The sequence below is a fragment of the Sorex araneus genome, chromosome X (genome assembly GCF_027595985.1).
Source record: "Sorex araneus isolate mSorAra2 chromosome X, mSorAra2.pri, whole genome shotgun sequence".
NCBI lineage: Eukaryota > Metazoa > Chordata > Mammalia > Eulipotyphla > Soricidae > Sorex > Sorex araneus.
In genome coordinates, this window is record NC_073313.1 from 215,586,312 (window position 1) to 215,611,737 (window position 25,426).

General features: G+C 36.0%; 1 protein-coding gene across 1 annotated transcript in view; it reads right to left on the reverse strand.

Moving 5' to 3' along the window:
- The window catches only part of CERKL (ceramide kinase like), a 121,464-nt gene that overhangs the window by 9,864 nt on the left and 86,174 nt on the right, over positions 1–25,426 (reverse strand). Inside the window, exons 3-10 of the mRNA XM_004601200.3 lie at positions 24,782–24,913; positions 17,120–17,183; positions 9,583–9,725; positions 4,246–4,320; positions 3,937–4,114; positions 3,164–3,223; positions 2,556–2,581; positions 2,352–2,460 (exon numbers count right to left, since the gene is read on the reverse strand). Of these exons, the coding sequence (XP_004601257.2) occupies positions 2,352–2,460; positions 2,556–2,581; positions 3,164–3,223; positions 3,937–4,114; positions 4,246–4,320; positions 9,583–9,725; positions 17,120–17,183; positions 24,782–24,913 (787 nt within the window). The remainder of the gene's footprint in view (positions 1–2,351; positions 2,461–2,555; positions 2,582–3,163; positions 3,224–3,936; positions 4,115–4,245; positions 4,321–9,582; positions 9,726–17,119; positions 17,184–24,781; positions 24,914–25,426) is intronic.

Sequence of the window (25,426 nt, forward strand, 5' to 3'; positions counted from 1 at the left end):
ACAACATTTAGTTCTTAGCAGTTTTATCAATTAGGAACTATTCATTTGCAGGCATATTAAACATTTTATTTAGAAATATGTATTATTTAAGAGCCAGAGCACAGCAGGCAGGGCACTTGCCTTGCAAGCAGCCAAACCAACTTCAATCCCCAGAATCCCGTATAACCCCCTCCCCCCAATCTCATAAAGAGTAAGCCCTAAGCACAACTCAGTGTGGCCCCCAAACAAAAAATCAAAAAATATTTATTATTTATTATTAAAAATCATCATCATCATCATCATCATCATCATCATCATCATCATCATCATCATCCCGTTGATCGTTGAATTCCTCCAGCGGTCTCAGTAACGTCTCCATTCATCCAAGCCCTGAGATTTTAGAAGCCTCTCTACTCATCCTACCAGTGATGCCGTACTGGAGACTCTTTCAGAGTCAGAGGAATGAGACCCAGCTTGGTACTGGATTTGGCATATTAATACACCATGTGGGCAGGAAACTCCCAGTACTTTGCCAGGTTCTCCCAGAGGGAGAAGTAGGCCATAAGATATCGCTTCTGGGAGCTGGCTTTTAAGTCTCTGGACGCTGGCCATTGACAGGATTACACTGCGCCGGGGGCCAGAGAGTATCTTGCCCGTGCCCCTGGCTGTCTTCCCCGGGTCCCCTCAGGAGGGATAGGCTCCAGCATCCCTCCCCACCCCAAGCAGAGCTCCCAGCGGCCAAAGACCTCCGGAGCCTAGCCACAGCTATGCTCAAGGCCCCTCCACACGTTTGGACGAGCCTCATGCATGAAGGAACTGGCAGAGGAACCAAGGTGTGTGGGACCTGGAGCTGAGACCTCCAAGCCTGCTTAGATCAGGACTGAGCCTCCTCCGCCCAGTTTTCCCATCTCCCAGTAGCTAGGCGGTCATACCCAGGAACTGTGTAAAAATAAAGTGCAATTATCATAAATCATTTAGAAAATACTTTTCAAAAGATATTTTGCAGATTATATAAATTCACACAATTACTGTCACTGTCATCCCGTTGCTCATCGATTTGTTTGACCGGGCACCAGTAATGTCTCTCATTGAGAGACTTATTGTTACTGTTTTTGGCATATCCGATATGCACGGGTAGCTTGCCAGGCTCTGCCGCAGGGGCTCGATACTCTCTGAGAGGGGCGGAGGAATCTAACTTGGGTCGGCCACATGAAAGGCGAACGCCCAACCGCTGTGCTATTGCTCATTTACTATATCGCATAAATTTCAATAATACTTCTTTAAAGTTTTAGCACTACAGATGAAGACATTTGCATCTGGATTATTAATATCAGTTTGTAGTTCCTCCTTTTCTTTTCCAACTTTGAATATTATTAAGCATTAGTGTAAACAGTGGTACCTATGATCCATATCAATTATCATGGAAAAAATTAAATTAAATTAATCCTCGCTACCAATTAATCATTTGGGATAAATATTTTGCAGAGTGGCTGAAACTAAGCTTCAAAATTGTCATAGCACTAAGTCTTCCTGGGGTGGATTTTGGATCACACCCAGTGGTTCTCAGAGATCACTCCTGGTGATGCTGAAAGAACTACGTGCAGTGATGGGGATCAAATCAGGGTCAGTCACATGCAAAGCAAAAGTCTTAACCCATGTATCATCTTTGTGGTCCCAAGGTCACTTTTTTTGTTACGCTTCAGGATAAATCTAGATTTGACCATGTTATGTAACATTTAATTTTTTTTTTTCTTCTGTGCTCACAAAAGTGGAAAATATTTTGAGACTAATGATAGGTAATGCTTGAATGTACAAAAGAAAATACCTTTTACAGATATCAGTACCATAAAATGACTTATTAACTTATAGAAAATGTGGGCAATGAACTCATATGTACCACTGTTCATATAAAAATAACTTAAAATTTTCCTTTGAATACAGGTATCAAGTGTACACACATCCATATTTTTCATGCATGCTGAAATATTTGCACTTGTATTTATATTAGAAATCAGATTCAGGCATTCATAAGAAATATAAGAATTAACTTTATTGCTCTCAAGAACTGGCAAACAAAAACATAACGATATTTATGTGGGAATAAAGCAGTTGAAGAATCATGTTAATATAGTACAGAAAGAATATTTTAGCTTTAGTGATAATGAAAAATCAGAGTGAATGATACTCATTCCAGTTTAATAGTTGTCTTCCACTTATTCTAATGACAAATTTCTTACAGCCTGTTCAATTACAGAAAGAGAAATTATTTTCTGATAATATTCTAACCAGTTACAAATTCGAGACGAATTTGGAAAGAAAAATTCTACTTATGGAAAAGTATCAATGATTCAATTAAAAACATGATTACTTGCCTGGTATTTGGTGCCAAGCCTCTGGGTGCCACTGAACATAGACAAGGGATCGCCATAATGCTGATATTCAAAAACTGACCCTGGATCATTTGCCATTGATCTGTACAGTCTATAAGTAAAAAAAGTCATCAGTTATTTTCTTTCACCAAAACAAGTTATCAGGAGAACCCAGCCCAGTTCTCAAGTGGGTGCTTCTAGACTCACCAGATTTGGGCGATCCTTGTGCTTTCCTGGAGGACAAGATAGAAATAAAAAAATTGTAACACACACACACAAAACAGGATCCATTAAATATGAAACAAGTAAAGAATCAAACATTACTTTTACTTAAAATTTTCTTGTATTAATTAGAAACTAGTAAACTATGTAAGCGAGTTCATTATTGCATTATAATATGCGCACGCATTTAAAGGTATGAGTAACAAGATTTTAAAACTTGAGCATTTCCTTTATAAGATCTTAATATCTATATTTCCTATTATACTAAGGAAATATAGAAACTATGAAAATAGAAACTATGCAGATTATTTATTTTGGCTCTATTGTGCTCAGAGTGCCTAATTATGTCTAAACATTTGTTGAATGAATGAATGAATGAATGAATAAGAAATTAGAGTGAATGATTGTTCCTGAAGGCAGAAGTCAAATTGCACAGTATGCTAGAATACAGAGGAATCCACAATTCTGCTTTTTAGTACTAAGCTAGAAAAATAATAGAAGTCAAATTATAATAAATTGTTCATATTAATCTGTTTCATGATTTAAAGAAAGATACAGACATTGTTTTTATTACTTTGAAAATTTTTACCAACCTTTCCTGTAAATCCTGAGAGTTATTAAGTGGCAAAAATGATATTTCACAGTCTTCTGGTCTAAAATGCAATGAAATTTGTTATTAAGAGAATCTTGTCACTCGCAATAATATGGACAAAACTTGAGATGATTATGCTAAGAGAAATAAGACATAGAAAAAAGAGAAATACTGTTCAATTTCACAGATTTATGGAAAATAAGTAAATCAAACAAACAATGAAAACAAACTCTTTGTGTCTCATGGAATTTTAATAGAATAGTGATTATCAGAAAAGATGGGGATGGGTAAACAGATCACTGGGATTAATTGATAGTGTCTAGACCTTTGATTGAGCTCTTAATCTAGTTTATACATAAAACAGTATACCTAAAACTAACTAAATTATAGACCAAAGTTAGTTCAATCAAAAAAAATAAAGCAACCACTGACTAGGATACACTATTTTTCATTTAAATCACTTAAAAGCTCTGTAGCACTGTTGTCCCATTATTCATCAATTTGCTCCAGCGACCACCAGTAACATCTCCATTTTGAGACTTGTTGTTACTGTTTTTGGCATATTGAATACGCCACGGGGAGCTCGTCAGGCTCTGCCGTGCGGGCAGGATACTCTCGGTAGCTTGCTGGACTCTCTGAAAGGGACGGAGGAACCAAACCTGGGCTGGTGCGTGCAAGGCAAACACTCCTCCTGACTGGAGTGAAATAACTTAATAGTGAAAAAAATTTTTTGAATTTTTTTTTTATTTAGTGCTCACTTAAATGAATACTCACTTAAGTTTTGCCAGTGCCTTAATTACAGCAAAATCCCTTCGTTGGTTAGGGGACATCCATCGATGTTTTTCTGCCAGAGCCAAAGTTCTTCCACCAAAGCCAAACATGGCTGAGAACCCAAATCGAAGAAGTTTGCCAGTGGTGCTGAAGGTACAGACATCGACCGGTTGTATGTGTCCTTGAGTATTACATTATATATTAGTTAATCAGCTAGTAGAGTTGGGCCAGTTATCAAAATGCCAAATATAGAAGAGCATATATATATTTGTATATATATATATATATTCTTATATGTGTGTATATACATACCCATTATAATGTGCAAAGTTGCAGTTATCACATGAGGTATTCCATAAAGTGAATGTGCCAGCACGTTAGTGGAACCTGCAAATCAATGTTAAAGTATGTACAATTAATATAAAACATATTTTAAATTAACCATCGGTACTTACTTTTACAGATATCTCTGCATAGTGTTCAGATGAAAAAGAAATGGAAAAAAAATTAAGTTTTTATTCATAGCTTCAGAACTCATTGGTTGTTAAAGCATTGATTTTTTTAGAAAATAGTTTCTAGTACCTACTTATTCTCACCCTTTTCTATCATAAAATGTCTTTTCTCTACCCAAAAGAAAATGTTACCAGTCGACTTCAGTCTTAATGGATGGGCTTCTAACTTCTATATATTAAAAAAAAAATCATTAATAGCAGAAGAGTCACTGAAAAGCAGAAACAAATGAATAAGGCAAATAAATACCACTGCAAATAATAACTAAGAAAAATATAAAATCACTACAATATATAAATCAATACTTTAAAAATACTTAATGAGGGGCTGGAGCAATAGCACAGCGGGTAGGGCGTTTGCCTTGCACGTGGCCGACCCGGGTTCAATTCCCAGCATCCCATATGGTCCCCTAGCACTACCAGGAGTAATTCCTGAGTGCAAAGCCAGGAGTAACCCCTGTGCCTCGCTGGGTGTGACCCCCCCCCAAAAAAGCAAAAAATACTTAATGAATCTTATATAAACTAACTCAAATGGAGATAGCCACTATCATATAATAAATGGTACATAAGATGAAAAAATATATTCAATTTTATACATTTGACAAACTATTAAAATATGTACTGAAATATTATAGATTTCTTATTTTCTTAATTACCATAATTCAAGATAGAAATGTATTCTTCTCAGCAGCCTACAGAAGGAACAAATGTTTTCAGATCAGGCCCCTACAACTGAGATCTTAAGGTAGAAAGATCTTAGTGTAAAGACCTGCTTCTAAAGAGAGAAACACCAGCTAATCCAACAGGAAGAAGATTAAACTTCAGAGTGAGTTGAGCACAGAGGGACAGTATAGGAATTAAAGTGCTTGCTTTGCACATAGCTGAACTGTTTAAGTTTCTGGCTATATTTCCATCTCTACATATCTCTGATTATCACCAGGAGTAATTCCTGAGCACAGAGTTAGAAGTAAGCCCTGAGCACCACTGAGAATGGCTTAAAAACCAAAAGCCAAGCCCCATTCCCACCTCTGAAAATGAGTGAATTGAGCTACAATTAAAGAATATGAAAGATAACTCAAAAATCATTTCATTATAAGCTGACAACTGTGAAATCACCAGTGTGTTGTGTACAGCAGCAATCAAGGCAACCAAGCAATCAGGCCACTGTGTGGGCATTTGCTTTTTTAATTTGTGCTTGAGTTACTCTGACATGTGCATGCATTGCTCACTGGAGTGCTGAGGTAACAGACTTCATCAGACAAGAAAGTCATTAAAATATTCATATTCATTAGTGATTTCCAGAACTCCACTAGTACTAATGGAAAGAAGAGTCCATCCTAACTAATTGGGAAACTGGTTCCAATTTATTCACAAAAGACAGGCTGTGCCGTGACTCAGAATCTGGAACACAGTCCAACTGCTGTGACATTACTTGGGTGCTCGTTACAACACTGAGTCTCAGGCTCCACACCATTCATGAGTCAAAGTCAGCATTTAAAACATCCTCAGATTAGGGCTGTAGAAATAGTACAATGGGTAAAGCGCTTGCCTTAGCCAGCAGCTGATTTGGTGTTGATCGTGGTACAACATGTGATCCCTGAGCACAGAACCAGGAGGAAGCCCTGGATTTCATTGGATGTGGCACAAAACTAAAAAATACACAATAAAACCCTAAGATTATGTGTTTAGCAGTAATTTGGAGAGGCAGTGATCTAGATCCTGTGTTCCATGGATCAACATCACCAACATGATTTGTCTTCCCATTGACAATGCAGCTTTCTGCTTCCAACTCACAGCACTAGAACGTTTGGGAGTGGTCCAAGTGGTCATTGTTTTAGCAAGTTCTGAATGTGACTCATATGTGCCCTAAAATTGTGAACAAGTGGTTCAGAATTTTTACCCAGTGTTCTATTAATTACAAAAGCCTTTCAATTCATTCTTTTATACTTAAATGTCTGCACTTTGACCATCTAATTCTAATTAATATGAAAGGGGGGCACAAATCCATCAATTTGGCATCCCAATCAGATTTATGGTAAAGGTTTTGGAGGAGGCCACATAATTAGAGTGAGATACTTAGGGTTATCGATGGATTACAGTACTCCATGAAACACATTTCCTCCATTACCATGGCTAATTAGGAGTAGATCATAAAAGCATTCCTGTAGAAAGACTATTAAAAAACATAATGTAATGCTGCCATGTGCAATAGAGAATGACACATATCATGACTCAAGAAAATAGGGTCTCTACTCCCTGTGAGTTACAAGTATGCTAAGTATGTCCAAGCACAAATGGCATTAAAATGCTAGCCATTGATTTTTATTTCTATGTTTTCTCAGGCTTGGAAACTATTCAACTTTCCTTAATTTCATAGAATGAGTCAATACAATAGGCACGGCCAGAAATCAGAAAATCATTTTGGTCATCTACTCTGATTAACCTGTACCTTAAACTTAGGCATTTTTGTTCGTTTACTTGAGGTGGGAGGTTGATGAGTTCTATTGTTTTTAATCCTGAATATAAAAAGGAAAGTCTGTGAGGGACATGTATATACAATTTTAAAACTACAGCTTACTCTGCACTGTTATTTGAATAATCTGAAAGACAAATCACACTTTGTTCAGGAAATTGTCTCCTATTTCAAAGATATCTATGTGCCAAAAGAACATGCTGCTCACATAAATAACAACTATGTAATTTTAGCATTCTTGCAAAAGCTATAAATGTTCTACCTCAAGGTAAACATTTTAATTAGCCAGAAAAGTTATTTTTCTTAAAGCTCTCAGTGACTTTGCCCATCCAGACCAATGGAAATATGCCAAATATAAGGCATAAGGGCAGAAGTAGCAGTTCATGTAAAGCTTGACTGATGGAAGTATCAGGCAGAGATTACAGAGGCACCAAAAAAAAAAAAAGAAAGAAAGAAAGAAAAAGAAAAAAATTGTCCTTGGAAGTGCAAGCACTTCTGCAGAACAATTAACTTAATTAACCAGACACCATGAATATTCATAAGGCTGTTAATGTCTCCCACATCCAAACAGATAAATGTGATGTAATGACTTCCTAGTCAAGCATATCTAAAATTCTCATGAAAACTGCACCTACACTTTGGTTCTTTGCCTGAAATATCATAGGAATTTACAGTCCCTTGGCAATATTTCATTCTGTTCAAATTAATTGGAAAGCATGAATTTATTTATGTGAACTCTACAGGAATATATGCTTTGCGGCCATCAGTATGTGAATTGAGCCTTGTTTTACAACAACTGGATTGCCTTTTTATTTTTATGTCCTCTCAGGCTTTTTCCCTCTCTTTTCCTCCCCCTGCTCCCCATGCTCCTCCTTTAATCGGAATCTCTCTGTGCAGTTCCTTAGCACCAGTTCCCATAGCAACAAACACAATTTCTAATGGCCAGCAGTTCAAATACAGGCTTCCCACATCTGATCCATTTGAATCTGACCATAATTCAGCAGCTTAGTCTGTTGGCTCAGTGGAGTAATTTACTAAACACTCTCCCTCTGGGTGTCTCTCTCCAGGAGGCAAATGGCTTCAAAGGCAGACTGTCTGCTGCTTGGTAACTTCCTGCATAGCTCTGTTCCCATTCTCAAAACCCTGACTAGACATAGAGATCCCACATTAAATACATCCAGCACATGACTCCCTGATCTCATTTACGGAGAATCAATAAGCAAAAAGTCATATTAATGATCAGAATTTGGGCTATACACAATGTCCAAAGGGCATTTCTACAAATATTCGCTGTATATAGAAAATGTTTCCATATGCTTTAAAAGTTTTATAATGATAAAAAAAAAGGTTCTTCAGAAATTTGAACTACATATTAAAACCTAAGCATGGCCACCAGTAGTTTGTAGCTACTAAGGCACTGCTTGCCAAACGCGGACTTAAGAATTCACCCATTTATCCTGGCAGTTGGGAAGTGACCTCAGGATGTTAAATATTAATGAAAAGAAATAGTGACCTCAGCACACATACGTTTTGCAGCAAGGAAAAAGTGGAAAATCTCCATTAGTAGATAGACAAAGCTACTGAGTTGAACCCAAAATATCAAGTTTTGATCCAAAATGCTTGTGCATATGTGTGTGCGTGTGGTGTGTGTGTGTCTGTGTGTATGTGTGTAGCATTTGCTATCTTCCACTTAAAGATAATCAGAAGTTTTCTTTGCTATATGAAGATCTACCGGAATGCCCCTTATCATTTAAATTTCTTGCTTATATGAAAGATTCTATATTAAGTACAGATGTGCATCTTCTGTTCTTTGTGAACTTAGCAATACTAAATACACAAAAATATATGCTAAATGGATATGAGTGCCAATGGGATAAAATTAATTTTTCCAACCACATGCATTATTTTCATGTGGTCCAATAAACTTTACAGTGTTTCTTGTACTGAAACCATGGGTGGTGTTTTTAAAAGCATATCACAAGGACCGGAAGGAAGAGAAATAGGATTGGGGAAGGGGAAGCTGGGACGGTGATGGAGGGGAATGGACACGCTGGTGGGAGGTGTGCTCGAATGTGCTACTGATGGAACTGTGTCATTTACAGTATTGCAAACCACGACACCTAAAACAAATTTTAAAACAATAAAAAGTAAATATAAAGAAAGAATCACTTTCCTTCACTAATGTTTGCTGAAATAATTTTTAGAGAAGTGAGTCATAGAACATCATAAACTTGTGAGAGATTTCTTTCCTCTTTTCTGGGTTGTGGGAGTCCCTACACTTTATCTCATATGATATTGTGAGAGTTTGACTACAGAGGCCTCGCTTTGAAATATTCTACCAGGGGCTGGTGATCATCTGACCTTTACTGGAAAGTAGAAGAAGAAGAATTCCAATAATTGGTTACTTAACCCTCAAACATACCACATATTTTAACGTAATAACTGTACTAAAGAAAGTGTGACCTCTCTTTCACGTTAGCAAAAGGAGACTCAGAGAAATGAAATAATTTAACTAAAATGCCTTATCTGCTAACGATGCTAAGTTTGTGTCTTTTAGACTCAAAGTCTGTGCATTCAACTTTGTTCTTCACAGTTTAGTTTAGGATGGAAGAAAGGGAAAGTGAGGAACACAGGTTGCATCGTCCTGATCCACGGCCACTCCCTTGCCTGCTGGTATTATGCCTAGCGGAAGCTGTGCTTGCACAGGAGTCAGGATGCTGTCTGTTTCCATCCCTGCGTTTCTCTGGGCTCGAAGAAGCAAAGCATGGGCTACTTCACTGGCAGACCCATCTCCTCCAACACAGACAACACTGAAATGAAAGAAACAAAGCTTAAAATGGGAAACTCTTAAACAAATTATCATTTACAAATTAAGCTTTCAAAGTAGTAATCTTATAAGTATCATGTGTATGATTACTCACACATATACCTTCAAAAACTTTAGTAGATCAATGGCTAAAATAAACATAAATGCATCACTAAAATTTCTTTCACAAATATATATAAGGATGACAACCCACAGAAAAGACTTTTAATAAATTTAGTGGCATTAAAAGCAGCTGAACTGGCCTAGAGAGTAGTGCAATGGGTCCTTGCACATGGCAAACCCAGAATGGATCCCTGACATTACATACATTTTTCTGAGAACTGTCAGGAGTAATTCCTGAGTGCACATCCAGGAGTTATCCCTGAGCATTGTCAGGTATGGTCCCAAAACAAAAAAAAAATCCAAACATGTAAATTCACACCTAATTTGTGTCTGTTCTGTTAATATGCAATGCATATTGTCATTTCATTTATGTATATTATAGTCAAGTCTAATTAATTTAACTAATGCAAAATAAAGTCATAAAATCATAGTGCTGAAAAAATACATATCAATAAGAATGAAGTAAAACATGAAGCTATAATGCCTAGTACTGCTAATTATCATTAATATATGAATCTAGTACTTACAAACCTGAACTGGTTTTCATCTCCTAGAAATGCTGCTATATGGCATTTTAAATATTAGTGTTCCTTCCCTTTGAACTTAGTTTATAGTGGTAATTTATTTAAAATGTCATCATAAATTGGCTACAGAGAGTGAAAGTGGGAATTTGTGAAAGCAACACACAGATATCAGAAATTTTCTTTACATGTCATTTAATTAAAAGATGTAAAATAACCTTAAGTAACAATTTGGACCACCACAGCCCCACCCCGCAGGACCCCAGTTTTCCAGTAGCTTGCAGTCACACTCACAAACTGCCCCCCCACCGCGCCCCGTGCCATGTTATTTTATCAACAGCAAAGACCCAGAGACTATAAACTAAAGCTCCCAGAAGAGAGCACTGCAGAATGTCCTGGCCCCATGCCAGGCTGTCTTCACTGGGGCACCTCAGTATTTCCCTCCCTGCCCCAAGCAGAACCACGGCAGCTAAAAACCTCCAGAACGCAAACACCACCATGCCCAAGGCCACTCTCCACACACTCGGATGAGCCTCACCCAAGAGGGGACGAGCTTAACCCAAAACAGAATGAACCTCACCCAAGAGTGGACCTGCAGGAAAACCCAGGTATGCGGGAACCCGTGACTGAGATCTCCAAGCCTGCTTGGATCAGGACTGGGCCTCTTCCCCCTAGGTCCCTAGTTTTCCAGAAGCTTGGCTGTCACACTCACAAACTGCCCCTGGCATCATGTAATCTGATCAACAGCCAAGACCCAGAGACTATAAACTGAAGCTCCTGGAAGAGAACAATACAGAATTTCCTGGACATTGTATTCTATCCATAACAAGCAATACAAAACAAATCGTCTAGCATTGCCTATTCGGCAGTTTTGAGTGGTGGTGGAACTGGTGTCGAAATATCAAATGTAACCAAAGTAGAGAGAGTATAGAGGAAATTGCCTGCCACATGGGCAGGGGGAGGGTTGGAATGGAGGCAGGTTGGAGGGTGGGGGGAGGAATACTGGAGATTTTGGTGGTGGAAAATGTGCACTGGTGAAGAGATGGGTGTTTGGTTTGATGATTGTATGATCGAAGCTCAAACACGAAAACTTTATAATTGTATCTCACAGTGAATCAATAAAAAAGGGGGGGAGAATAATAATAGGATAATAAAATAAAATTAACATTCTGAATAAAATAATGTGGGGTTCATGCCCAATTCAATCAACTTAATCAATACTGAATAAATAGCATTTTAAATAATGTAGGAACATTATTTTAAAAAAACATTGGAGGCTGGAGAGAGGACTCAAAAGACAGAAACCTGAGACCGGAGCAATAGCACAGCGGGTAGGGCGTTTGCCTTGCAAGCGGCTGACCCAGTTTCGATCCCTGTCATCCCATATGGTCCCCCCACGCACCGCCAGGATCAACTCCTGAGTGCAAAGCCAGGGGTAACCCCTGAGTATTGCCAGGTGTGACCCAAAAAACAAAACAAAACAAAACAAAACAAAACAAAACAAACAAACAAAAAGACTGAAACCCATGCTTTTTATGCAGGAAGAAAGAATTTGAATTTGATTCCTGGCACTGCGTCATCCTTGAGCTTTGCCAGGAGAGGTTCCAAAGCACAAGCGAGGAGTACTCCTGGGCACCATTATTTTTTAAATTATCAAACTCTTATCAACTTACCCAAAAGACGGATGATTTTACATTACTGGATGCAGATGTTACAACTTAAGGTCTACAAACTAAGCAGGAATGGAAGAGTAGGCTCAGTCTAAGGAAAAGGTAGCATCTCAGCTCCACTCCATCACACCATTTGAGAGGCTGGCCAAGAGAATAGCATCCTTGGGCTTTTCTTAGGGAAGGCACAGATCTGGACTTTGGGATGAGTGTACTAATTTGCAAATAGGCTCAACAACCTATGAACTATAATCGGCACAGGTTACTGGTTCCATAAGTTTGTGGAGCTCCAGAGGTTGGTGAATCAGAAGCCAAGAGCACCTTTTTCATTAATTTCCTCCACCTCCTGTCAGCCTTCCAATGGCTCCACAAAGCCTAAGGTATCCAGATCCGCCCAATGAGAAAACAATCCAGGCAAAAGGTATGTGTCCCAAGTCACTTTGTGTCTAAGGCGTTATTTTATGGCTGAACCAATTCCAGAGCTTTACAATTTTACAGGCCACTTAGTCAGAACAAAATGTTTTTTTCTACTGTGGGTGAACTTTATGTCAGATAATATGTTGGCTCTTTTTTATTAAGTCATCAGAATTACATGAAGTAGGCGTTAGCCTTGTTTTTTAAATAGGGAATCCAATGTTGGATTGAATGTTCTCTATGTGATTTCAAAGATGTCTAAACATTTTGTGAAGTTAATTTGAATTCCCAGACTTCAGCCTGTCTACCAGCTGAGGAATGTCTGACTTAAAGGACTATATAAAGTCATTCAACAAAGCACCTAAATTAACACCTAAGAGCTTGACTGGATCCACAGGATTATAACCTTTGTCCCCTGGAATATTAAATCTAGTTATACCATCCTTTACGTGTTAACTGACGGCTGAAATAGCAGTAGAGACAGCATTTTTATGAACATAATCTACTGCTAAAGTCTTTGAAATTCTGTCATGACACAATCTGTGTTAAATGTTTTGGAACTGTAACAAATGATGATAATTATAAAAATAAAGTAACAATTTAGTGAATAATTACTTTGTACCAGGCACTGTTCTCAGTACTTTCCATGCATTAACTCATATAATTTGAGTAGTAATTGTATGCAAAAGACACTATTACTCTCAGTTTATAGAGTAAGATACTATGACATAGAAGATTAATGTTTCAGAGGCCTTACCACAGTGAGTGATAGGATTTAAATAAGACAATTTGTCCTTAGAGACATCACTAATTCTTCATTTGATGTGCCTTTCCTATACATGCAACATAATGAAAATAACCTCATGAGAATTTTATTTCCTTGAAGATCAGTCTATAGTAGAAGCAATGTAGTAGTGAATTAGAAAGGGATATATTTAGTTACTTTGATAACTGCAAAATTATTAATATCATCTTCAGGTAGTTACTTGCCTAGAGAATATACTTAGACTAGCATATTTCATTTCACTGTATAATCATCACAGATTTTATGCCAATTTTTAATTATAAAAAAGTGCATATGTCCATATTTTTTTTAAGTTTTACTGGTATTACTTAAAATAAAGTGTGGTAATTATGTGGTGGTGATTTTGTAGCAAAAATACAGTATCACAAACAACAGTCTGAATACTAAACAGCAAAAAAAAATCAATTTTTATAATGAGTCAATTAAACCACATTCAATAGCTACTCTAAAACATAAAACTTTGAGTAACTATCTTCACATGTGTCAATCTTTGTGAAGATTAAACTTTTGCTGTAACTACAAGCAGAGACGATTCTGACTAGAGTGCTACAACTGGGGGTCAATACATTATTTCTCTTTATAGAAAGTGAGAATACACTTTGAAATAGTTATTTATGTATTTTTCCACCAACCAGTTTTATCTTTGAAATGTTAAATACTATAAATTTTAAATTTTGTGTTGTGTTTTGAAGAGATAACTTTTTTAAACTTACTTAATCACAGTGATAAAATGTCAACAAAAATCAAATAACATTTGACTAAATTGCTGTTAATCTAGCTAATGGTAAGCTTAACCAAAGAAGAAAAACAAGCCACAATTCAATAAAGCCAAATTTAAAGATTGAAACAAGTCACAAAGTATTAGATATAATTGAATTAGATCTATAAATTAGCTTAACTATATAGTCACACTCATAAATTTAGCTAATTGTGTACCTTACATATCTTTTCTTTGTCTTCAATAGACCTTCCTACTCATGCCTAATATAAGTAGGAAGCAATATAGAAACATTAATGAGTTTAGCAATGAGTCTGAGGTTGTTTGTTAGGTGGAGCTGCATACAAGTTGTCACTAGTACTGAAATACTGTTCCTGCTGGTGTTAGAAATATGAGTTAAGGGTCAACGAGGTACTACAGCAGGTAGGGTACATGTCTGTGCACACCCAAGCCAGGTTCTGACAAATGGTCCTGCAAACCCCACCAGGAGTTGTCCTTGAGCACAAAGTCAGGAGTAAGCCCTGAGCACCAGCAGGTATGGGTAGCACCCCACAAGAAAAATATAAGTTAAATGTTCCAAATATATTTATCAAATAATTTTGATTTACAAAATAATATGCCATCATTCTTGTATTGCAACTTCTATGATCTAATCTTTAAAAAACATTTAAGGGAGCACATCAAAATCATAAATGTAAATTCTATTGTAAACAACTGATCTAATCTAACATAACTTTTAAAATTTTTAAATAAGTAAAAATGTCTTCAAGTACTTAAAAATAGATGAAGTCATGCTGGAATGTTTCAGGTACAATTCTTGAATGAAATGTGAGCCCCTCTCTCATTAAAATATTCAAAATTGGGGGTTACTTTATCCCATTCTTGAATCTCTTATTTGTACTTCTCTAAAAGTGCTCTGACAAATATTATTTAAAGAGGTTTAGGAACTTTTTTAAAGAATAAAAACATAGAACACTCCATTTTCAAACAATTCTACTGTTTGAATAATTGTTCTTTTGAAATGCTAAAGAAACTATTTTTATTGTTGTCAACATGCCTCTAATTTCATAAACTTAAAATTACGATTTTATTAAGATAGTTATTCCAGATGCCTTATTAGCTCCTAATGAAAAACTGAGTCCACGAAAATAAGTGGTCAATTTAAAAGATAATAGAATACATGACTTTCAATAGGAAAATTTAATTATTATAAGTCCTAAATAAATCAACATGCTGTAGATTTTAGGACTGGTCAAACTACTAGACACATGATGTGCTTACATAATGGTTAGCAAACTATTTGGTTTTTAAACATATAGTAAAAATGAAAGAATTTACATGTACTTTTGGAGCCAGGCTGCAAAATAATAACTCATATAAAATAAGAATTAACTACGTCATGTAAAGAGATAGATAAGTATTACTATAATGCACTTGAGCAACAGTTATACAAATTTTTTCCTAATCCTTACCAAAGTACAACTAACAACAGAAAATATTGATAGGCATTATATTTAATTAAATGCTTCATAATGCTGATGGAAAAGGATGGGTCTAATTCCCATATTTGTAATTTTAATTACTTTTATATCATGTTTTGAGGCAAGAAATTATTTGCAATGCAATACAACCACCTTATAGACTCACAGTTCATGTTTCAGGATAATGTAGCCTACTAAAGTAATGGGCATGATTCCCCCAAGTAAATTTGGGGTGGGGGCTGGCCACACCCTGAAGATTGGAGCAGTAGTATGTAAAGCAACAGCCTTAACCACTACACATATCTCTGGCCCTTATTTTCTTAAATTGTGACCTAATTTCCTGAATTTTGACTACTAATCAATCAGTCCTAGTATAAAACCCTGGACTAGTATTCTACCTCATATTCTTCATCTTCAATGTTTATATAATATTACCATCTAGAATTATTATCTCAACTAAATTTCTTCTCATAAGATATGTGTAAAAATGTCATATTTAGTGGCTTTCTTTTTTCTACTAGCAATATATTTTCTCATCCAAAAGTACCAAGCACCAAGCATTTCTAAAAACAAACCCTACCAATGCTCTGGTTTAATCTTTTTTTTCCTTATTTCTATTTGTTTTTTTATTTGTTTGTTTCCTGAATGTGTCACATTTCTCCTCATAAGCTTCTTTTTTTTTTCTTTTTGGGTCACACCTGGTGATGCACAGGGGTTACTCTTGGCTCATACACTCAGGAATTACTCCTGGTGGTGCTCAGGGGACCATATGGAATGGAATGCTGGGAATCAAACCTGGCTGTATGCAAGGCAAAGGCCCTATCTGCTTGGTATCACTCCAGCCCCTCACAAGCTTTTAATAGTGCTTTGGGAAGAATAAAATCTTTCCTTAAGATGAAAGATTCAACTGCTCTTCCTCATGGTGAATCTTTTGTTGTCCTCTGCCCACCACCACCCAACAAACTCATTTACTGGCAACCTTTTATGAATTTCAAATAGGACCAGAGAGATGGCTTGAGGAATAGGCACAAGCCTTACATGAAAGTACAGCACCAGAGAGCATAGACCCAAAGCCACAGCAAGAGCTCACATCAGGTGTGAATGGCTTAATTTTTTTCCCATTTGGTATTAAAGCAAACAATGTCACTGCACACTCCAAACAATGTATAACTACCAAATTTATAAAAGATCACTAAAATTAGCATCTTCTGTTCATTTAGAAAATAATATATTTGTTTTTTTAATAAAATATTTACCCTCAATCACAGCCAAGTTAGTCAGTGGATAACTATTAACCCTGTCAATAAATATGCAAAAGAATCATAGTAGACAATTATGCCATATGACCAATCTACTATTTTTCCATCAATGCTTTACTTGATGTTCCTTTGTTATAGTAAAAAATTATGCACTATAGATGCAAATATATGCACATTAGGTAAGTACAAGGTGATACACTGTGATTTGCCATTAGTCTCCTCACTTTGCCTTCATACACCAGGTTCTAAGAGGTAAATGACCCTGGCATACCATCATCATATCACTGCTACACAAATACAAAACACAAACCTAACACACGTCAACCATTTAAAACCATATACCCCAAATAAGTGACTGAAACCATATAATAACAAGATATATGATACACATAGATTCAATATATACTCACCCATCAAATCCCTGGAGTTCACATTCCTTTAGCAGTGACAGAGCATGCCCTTCGTATTCTGTAACTATTGAAAAAGACACACACAGTTGAAGTTTCAAACAATAATCTACCCTTTTAAACTTGATTTGGCAAAACTGTACAATAAACATATGGTCAGGTCATAAAACAACATTGATTTTTGAATATTCATACTTTAATCATGGGAAAGAGGATTAAATGTTAGTTGCCTGATGTGCTTTATAGTTTTATGTAAAAGAGGGTCATACATTTGCTCCTACTACATAAGTCATTTGGGGATCTCCCATACAGTGCAGTTAGATAATTTATCATGGTGCTTGTCTATTTGAAGTTTCCTAAATAAGACACATTTCCTTTAAATCAGAAACCTAAGCACAGCAGTATTTTGAAAATAAGGCATATTAGTTGGCATCAAACAGTTGATGTTAAATCGCTTTGGCAACCTTACATGAATAAATTAGTTGAAAGGTTAGTGTAAGATTTACATACTAGAAGAATGTGTATCTGGAACTGCTAGACTAAAAAGAGGAGGAGTTGGATGCTAGTGTAGGAAAGAAAGCCAACACCAATGATAACAGACCCATAGCCAAGGAGGAGGGTGGCACACAGGCCCACCGGAGCCTAGCGCCTCCAAGGAAATGAATCTGTCATTCCCTATTGCTGTCTCTACAGTTAGGATGCCCTCTGCAGAATTATAAATGCCAATGGAGACAGGATAAACTGGCACACTGCAGATGGCACAGCACATCCCAACCACATTTAGCATTTTCTAGGGCAACTCTGCCAGAAGAGACGACCCAGCTGTATACACCCATCAAAAATTTCTACTGACTGACATGACATTGCTGATAGATTTATTTTGTGTAAGAATGTGCAACACTATATGCAAAATTACATTAATCTTTCATGCCTGTCTGTCCCCGGTGCCAGCATGATTCAAGCTTTTCTACAATGTTTCTAGAAATTGTGAAATATTCTTAGTATTTGGTGTCTGAGAGAATCATTCCACATACAGGAGTTTGACATCATAACTCTCCCATAACTTATTTAAACTCCATTAACATTCACCTGAATAAAGCACCTCTCTAAGACTACTCAAAAGCTATAAAAAATAAAATTAGAATATGAATTACTTGGAAGGTTAAGTTATATTGTGTGTTGATCATTAATAAAGTCAAGTGACAGCTATCTTCAAATGAAAATGATAAAAATGTCTTACATATAAGCATGAAAATAATTGAGAATATTATAAAAATAATATTCTCAGCTAATTTATCAGGTTCTGCTCTACCAATGCTCACTTTGGTAGTTTTTCAAATTCAATATAAAATAATTTTTATAATGTTACAGATGAATATTCAATGGTATTCAATATGCCCAAAACAGTAACAACAAGTCTCACAATGGAGATGTTACTGGTGCCCACTCGAGCAAATCAATGAACAATGTGATGACAGTGATACAGTGATACAGATGAATGCTATTTTTATTTTGTAAAACTTTGAAATAAACTATTCATTCTTTCATACTGAATGTGAAATTTGGCCGTCCGATGATATAAATTTTCTAAGAACAATAATTTTAGATGATACCATAAACATTAAATTAAATCACTGATGGATAAGTAACACAGAGAAAGAAGGAAAGGGGGAGCATAAGTAGGTGTGACATAAAAACAAGAAAGAAAGGAAGGGAGAGAGGGAGGGAGGGAGGGAGGGAGGGAGGAACGGAGGGAGGAAGGAAAAAGGGGAGGAGGGGAGGAGGGAGGAAGAAAAAGAGAGACAGAAAAAAAGAAACCGACAACATCATATTACTAGAATGAACAAAATGAAGAGTACTTGACCTCAGGGAGTTTACTTTTTTCTTTGCTCTCTTTGGGGCACACCTGGCAATGCACAGAGGTTACTCCTGGCTCATGCACTCAGGAATTACTCCTGGCAGTGCTTGGGGGACCATATGGGATGCTGGGAATCGAACCCGTGTTGGCCACGTGCAAGGCAAATGCCCTACCCACTGTGCTATTGCTCCAGCCCCAAGGGAGTTTACTTTTTGAAGAGAGTATGAACTATTTAAAAAAAGTGTACAATATAAAGTAGCAATGTGATTATACAGATAAATAATACAGGGTTAGTAATAAAGACTAATCTGTGTGCTAGAGAGGTATTATAGAAGGTAAGGTGTTTAATTTAGAAGGGATAAAAAATATATATTGTAAGAAATAATTTATTGTAATTATTTATTGTAATATTTTGTAATTTATTATAACATATTATAAGAATAGAATCAGAAAGAGCCATATTTTAATCATCACACCTGGGTCTGAGAGATAGTATGGTCGGTAAGGTTTTGCACCCAGGCAAACTAGATTCTGTCCCCTGCATGGGAAATTGTCCCCGTGAGCCTGTCAGGAATGATCCCTGAGCACAGATCCAGGAGAAAGCCATAAGCACAGCTGAGATCAATCAAAAACACAAACAAATCCAAAAATTAAACAAAATCCAATACAAATTATCCCCTAAAATTAACAGCTAGAGTTTCAAATTTCAAATGTCATTAGCCTCTTCCTTCATCTCTTCATTTTCTGCTTTGCTATTACCTCTTGTTTTGGCTTCTTTGAGTGTTTTTTAGATCATATCAGGTTATGCTTGGGGGCTATTCCTGAGTCTGTTCCTTAGAGTGACCACTGCTGGTATTCAGAGGACCACATACGTACTGGAGATCTAACCAGGGTTGGCTGAAGCAGCCGTATGTCAGACTAACACTTTACTCCTGCACTATTTCTCTAGCCTCACTGTTTTACATTTTCACATGAGCTTTTTTTTGAAATGAAGTATAAATTAGATCTCGCTAGTATATAACTTTTCGAAACTGAAATGTACAACATTTAGCCATACTTTCTTCATTTTTCAGTTTTTGGGTCACACTCAGCAATGCTCAGGGTCATTCCTGGCTCTGAACTCAGTAATTATACCTGATTGTGCTCAGGGGACCATATGGGATGCTGGGAATCGAACCTTTCACATGCTGTACTCACTGTACTATCTCTTCAGCCCCAACATTTAGCCATACTATTTTGGCACTAGGTAATATGTAAGAGAGTTTCAGATATATCACATTATTCAAATTACAAAACTATAAGACAGAAAGATGCTAAAATTTTGAAGTATTCACATCTTTAGTCCATAAAAATAGAAAATATTTTCTGTAAATACTTATTAAATGCATATATTTGTATATATATATACATACACATATCCAAACTTTAAAATTTTTTTACAAGCAAAAATGCAATTTTATAAACTTGCCTGTAGGAGGAGTATTAGGCAGCTAATTATTAGTCATTCTGTACAAATAGATTCCAAATTTGTTTTCTGTAGTATTCCAATTTTATTTTAATCTAGATATAATACCCAATAGTATTTATAAACTTAAAAAATATGTATAATACATGTTTTTCTCCATTACAATTGCTTTAAGAAGAAAAGTATTTTCTGATCATTCATTCTGCTTTATTTCAGGCCATATATATATGTATATATATATATATATATATGCCTTCTAACCTTCCTCTCTTTTTAATCTTTATTGGCTGTCAGAATCATTTTTGCTAAATCATGTTACATCACTACAATTAAAAAAGAATTACACTGCCAGAGGGAAGGTCACACTGGTGGGATTGGGTGTTGGTGTATTGTATGCTTGTAACAAACGTATCATGAACAACTTTGTAAACCATGGAGTTAATATAAAGGGGAAAAAATAAAATAAAATAAAATGAGTAAAAGAATACATGAAAATCTATGCCAACTCCTAATCAATATATACTGAGTAAACTCCTTAGTGTAACATAGAAATCCAGCTATATTCTGGATTAATGTTGCCTTGAAAGCGTTAGGGAACTACCTAAAAGTCATTTTGCCCAATTTTCTATTTAATAGATTCCAGATTTCAGTTCAAAGAGCCTCATATTTCAGGGAATAAAAGACTATCACTTCAGTCTATAAGTGTCTTGGTGGTTAAAAGAGTGATGGCTTTATTTGAGCATGCAGGTTATCTTTATTTATTTATTTATTTATTTATTTATTTATTTATTTTTTGGGGGGTCACACCCTAGCAGTGCTTGGGGCTTACTCCTGGCTCTGGTCTCAGGGCTTACACTCCTAGATGGCAAAGGAGTCCACACAGGCTACTAGGTATTGAACCCAAGTCAGCTGCATACACTGCACCACTACTTCTGGCCAAACACAGACTTATTTTGATTGGCAAATTCAAAGTAGAAAATATATCTAATCTTTGTTCAAATTTAAGCATGAACAAGTGTGAACATTTAATCTTTTTTCAAATTTAAGTATGAACACATACCTCTCCTCCATCCAGTTAGATTTGAAGAAAGAAATATCTACAAAAACAAACAAAATGTGTTTGGAGTCACACCCAACTATGCTCAGAGATCACTCCTGGTGATGCTCATGGGACCATATGTGGTGTCTGGGATCAAACAAGGGTCAGCTCCTTGCTGTTTAAGTGCCCTAACACCTGTACTATCATTCTAGTCCACTGGAAACCACTTTATGATGATAAAGAGACCCAAATTTAAGAAGTCTAAAGAAAGAAAGAGAAATTAGAAAAGAAACTTCAAAATATTGAGTATAATGTACATACATGCTTTGCATTTGTCTGCTAGCTTGCTTTTTTTCTGTTTATGCACAAAGATTCCATGTTCTGTCTTGACATTTAAAATTGCTCAGTTCAAAAAACTAGCACAGGCTGAACGCCCATGATCCTGGAGTCCACTACGTTCAGCACCAGCAACTTCTTGCAGAAATGCCTCTAGACTGTGAACTAAGCTACAGCACCATGCTGCCGCGGGAGGGGAATGGTTTTTCTCTCTCGGTTTCTTCTTTCCCTGGCGGCGGCGTGGCGACCGCCAGCTTATAAGGCCCACTAAACAAAGATACAAGCTTGCAATGATGCAATTTCTGGCAGAAATTTCTCTGGACTTAGTTACTAAAATACCAGAAATCCAAAACCACACAGCCACAACCTCATATGCTCTTCATTCTCAGCAACGGAAAAGTAATGATCAAATACTGCCTTTTCGGCAGGTCTGATTGTTGGGAGGAAATTCCAAATAATAATAGTGAGTTTTCTGTTGAAATATTGAATGGAATCAAAGTAAAGAGAAAGTAAAGTGAAAATCATTAGCCACACAGGCAGGGGTGAGGGTGGGGGACGGTGGGATGGGAGGTATACTGGGATTCTTGGTGGTGGAACATGTGCACTGGTGAGAGGGATGGGTGTTCGATCACTGTATGACTGAGACTTAAGCCTGAAAGCTTTGTAACTTTTCACATGGTGATTCAATAAAAAAGTTTAAAAAAAAACTAGCACAAATTCTTTTTCTTCTTGTAGAGTTCAACCAGTACCTTGTATATCTTTGATATCAATTCCTTATCAGATGGGTATTGGGTGACTATCCTTTCCCACTCTGTAGATTGTCTTTGTACTCTGGTCACTGTATCTTTTGAGGTGCAAAATCTTCTTAGTTTAAGATAGTCCCTCAAATTCTTTTTGATCAAAGTTTGATCAAATTTAATATCATCCTTCGAGAATTTGTGTTTTTGAAATAAAAATACATATTTTGTTTATTATTAACCTCTATTTAATTTCCTAATAAACTAAAGGTCACTCAAAAGCAGGCAGATTAGTTTACTCGTATTGTATTTTGCGAAGGTTAGCACACAGCTTTCAACAAACAAGAAACTATTGTTTCTTAGACCAATGCTATATGCAATGTTCTCATAAAGCTCTTTTTTGGATATTAAACCAATGCAAAATAAAAGTTGGAGATGTTACTGAAGTTGTTATTATGCTTATTCAACTTCTGTTTATCCTAATCTGAATTTCAAACCTTTCCTGCTGCACATCTTTGAAACATTTCATTTGAAAGGTATAATCAATCTGAATTATCTCTTTTTCTTAAAAATCAGCTCTAAGTAAGCTAACGCCACAATAGTGAAAGGTCAGTTGGAAGGCATCTTTATTTTAAATCAAAAAATTCTTCTAGAGTATTTCTCCATGAGAGAAATCTCTATTTCCCTGGTAGCGGACATTGAGGGTGGCTGACCTTCCCCCAAAGACTGCCTTTTAATTTTAGGTACTACTTTCTATCCCAATCCAAGTAATGATTTCAATAACCTTATTTTTATATTAGGCTTATCTCACTAGCTGAGTGATCCCGGCCACGCTGTAACCCTTCCTCAGCTATTTCTAATTGGAAGCATCACATTTCAAGGATACTGTGGCCTTAACTTCGGAACAGCTTATTAATGCAATGCTCTTCACCAATTAAAGCACACTTCAATTTTTCTGTGTGCATTAGTAAGAAACAAATTAAAATGAGAATAAGAAAGAGGATATGATTCTCCATGTTACTAATCTCATCTGATACTGACTCCTTTCTCCCCACACCATTACAGTCATAGGGGAGGGAGGAACAAAGTCTTAAGAAAATAAAGAAATTTTTTCCCGAACTTTGTATGAGGGAAGCATAAGCACAAAAGTGTATAAATCTGTAAATGTGCCCTCAGGGTGATTCACGAATTAAAAATAAATAAATTAATTAAAATAAAAAAATAAAAAAAATTAAAATAAAAAAATAAAAAATAAATAAAAAATATAAAAAAAAGAAAAAATAAATGTATGTCTATTGTGAAAGAAAAAAAAAAGAAAATAAAGAAATTTTCTCATCAAACTTCAAGAGTTGAAAAGTATTTTACTAAACATTTATCCATTAGCCGTAGAGTTAGCAAGTTTCTACTTTCCTTGAAACGTTTTTATTTTTTTTTAACTTTAGAAATGAATTTAAGTTTCCAGCTTCAAAAATCTCCACCCAGCAGATAAGTGCTTAGTTTTGACCTAACCAGCAGGGGTCAGAGTCAGAACAAAAACCACCTCGTGGATGATTTTATGGAAAGACATCAAACATTGAAGTCAGCAAATAAATCACTTGTCAACCTATAGAAAGGATGTGCAAATAGCAAACATCTCAATGTGTCGCTTTCTTTAAAATGAAAATTAATTAAATTCAAAATCTATAAAGATCTAAAATAAAACATTGATATTCTGATTTCTTTCATTTTTGTTTTCTTGGTTTTTGAACTACATCATGCTGCACTCAGGGTTTACTCCTGGCTCTGTGCTCAGGAGTTACTTCTGATGGTGCACAGTGAACCATCTTTCCAACCCCAACATTGATAATCTGAAATAATAATAATAAAACTATAATCCTATAGTTGGATATAGGTAGGTTATGGAATTCATACCAATATCCCTCTCAAAGAGCCCGGCAAGCTACAGAGGGTATCCTGCCTAGCAGATACCTGGCACACTACCCGTGGTGTATTCGATACGCCAAAAACAGTAACAAGAAGTCTCACAATCGAGACGTTACTGGTGCCCGCTCAAGTGAATCATTGAACAATGGGATGACAGTGCTACAGTACAGTGCTATAGAAGCATATAAAATAACTTAGATATTATTTAATAACCTTCCTAAATTTAGATTTAAAACAAAGTTACAGTACTTTGCTTCCTTAATTATGACATCTTAAACAGAAAATTATATTCCAAAAAAATACTTACTTGTCACATCAGTTTTTATTCCTGCGATCTTCAATAGTGGTTCAACCTTCTCATAATAGATCTGTGTAGCTTCCTTTTTGTGGCTTTGGGGATTAAGGAGTATCTTTAAAGATTTTGGTCTGTTTGAAAAACCTAAGAGGGAAACATAAAATTATAAAGTCTCTCTGACAACAGTTGTTTTTCTTCAAAACCACAAATTAAATCCAATTTTTCTCCTTTTAATAGTATTTACTATATTTCTTTGAAATGTTTTCTAAATGTGGCATTATATTAAAACATTTATATTTTTCTACCAGCAGAGCAGGTCTGTTCTTCTTAAAATAAATGATTTTTTGACAAAACATTGAATGTTTTACAGAAGATGTGAATGAAACCACCTTTATGAATATTAGGCAATGTTTATGCATATTTAACAAATTACCAATAATAACAAATCAACTGTTATTTCAGCAGTAGTTTGGAGTAGAAAGCTGACTGGGACAAATGCAATAGAGTACAACAAAAAGAAAGTCTATTTCATCTCCTTATATAAAAAATGCCATTGTTAGAATTGGTGGCCAGGGCTCCCCAGATTCCCTGCTTTGCTGACTGACCAGGGTGGAAGAGTAGAGGGCAGGGTACGTTTCAGCCCCCAGAGCAATGCAT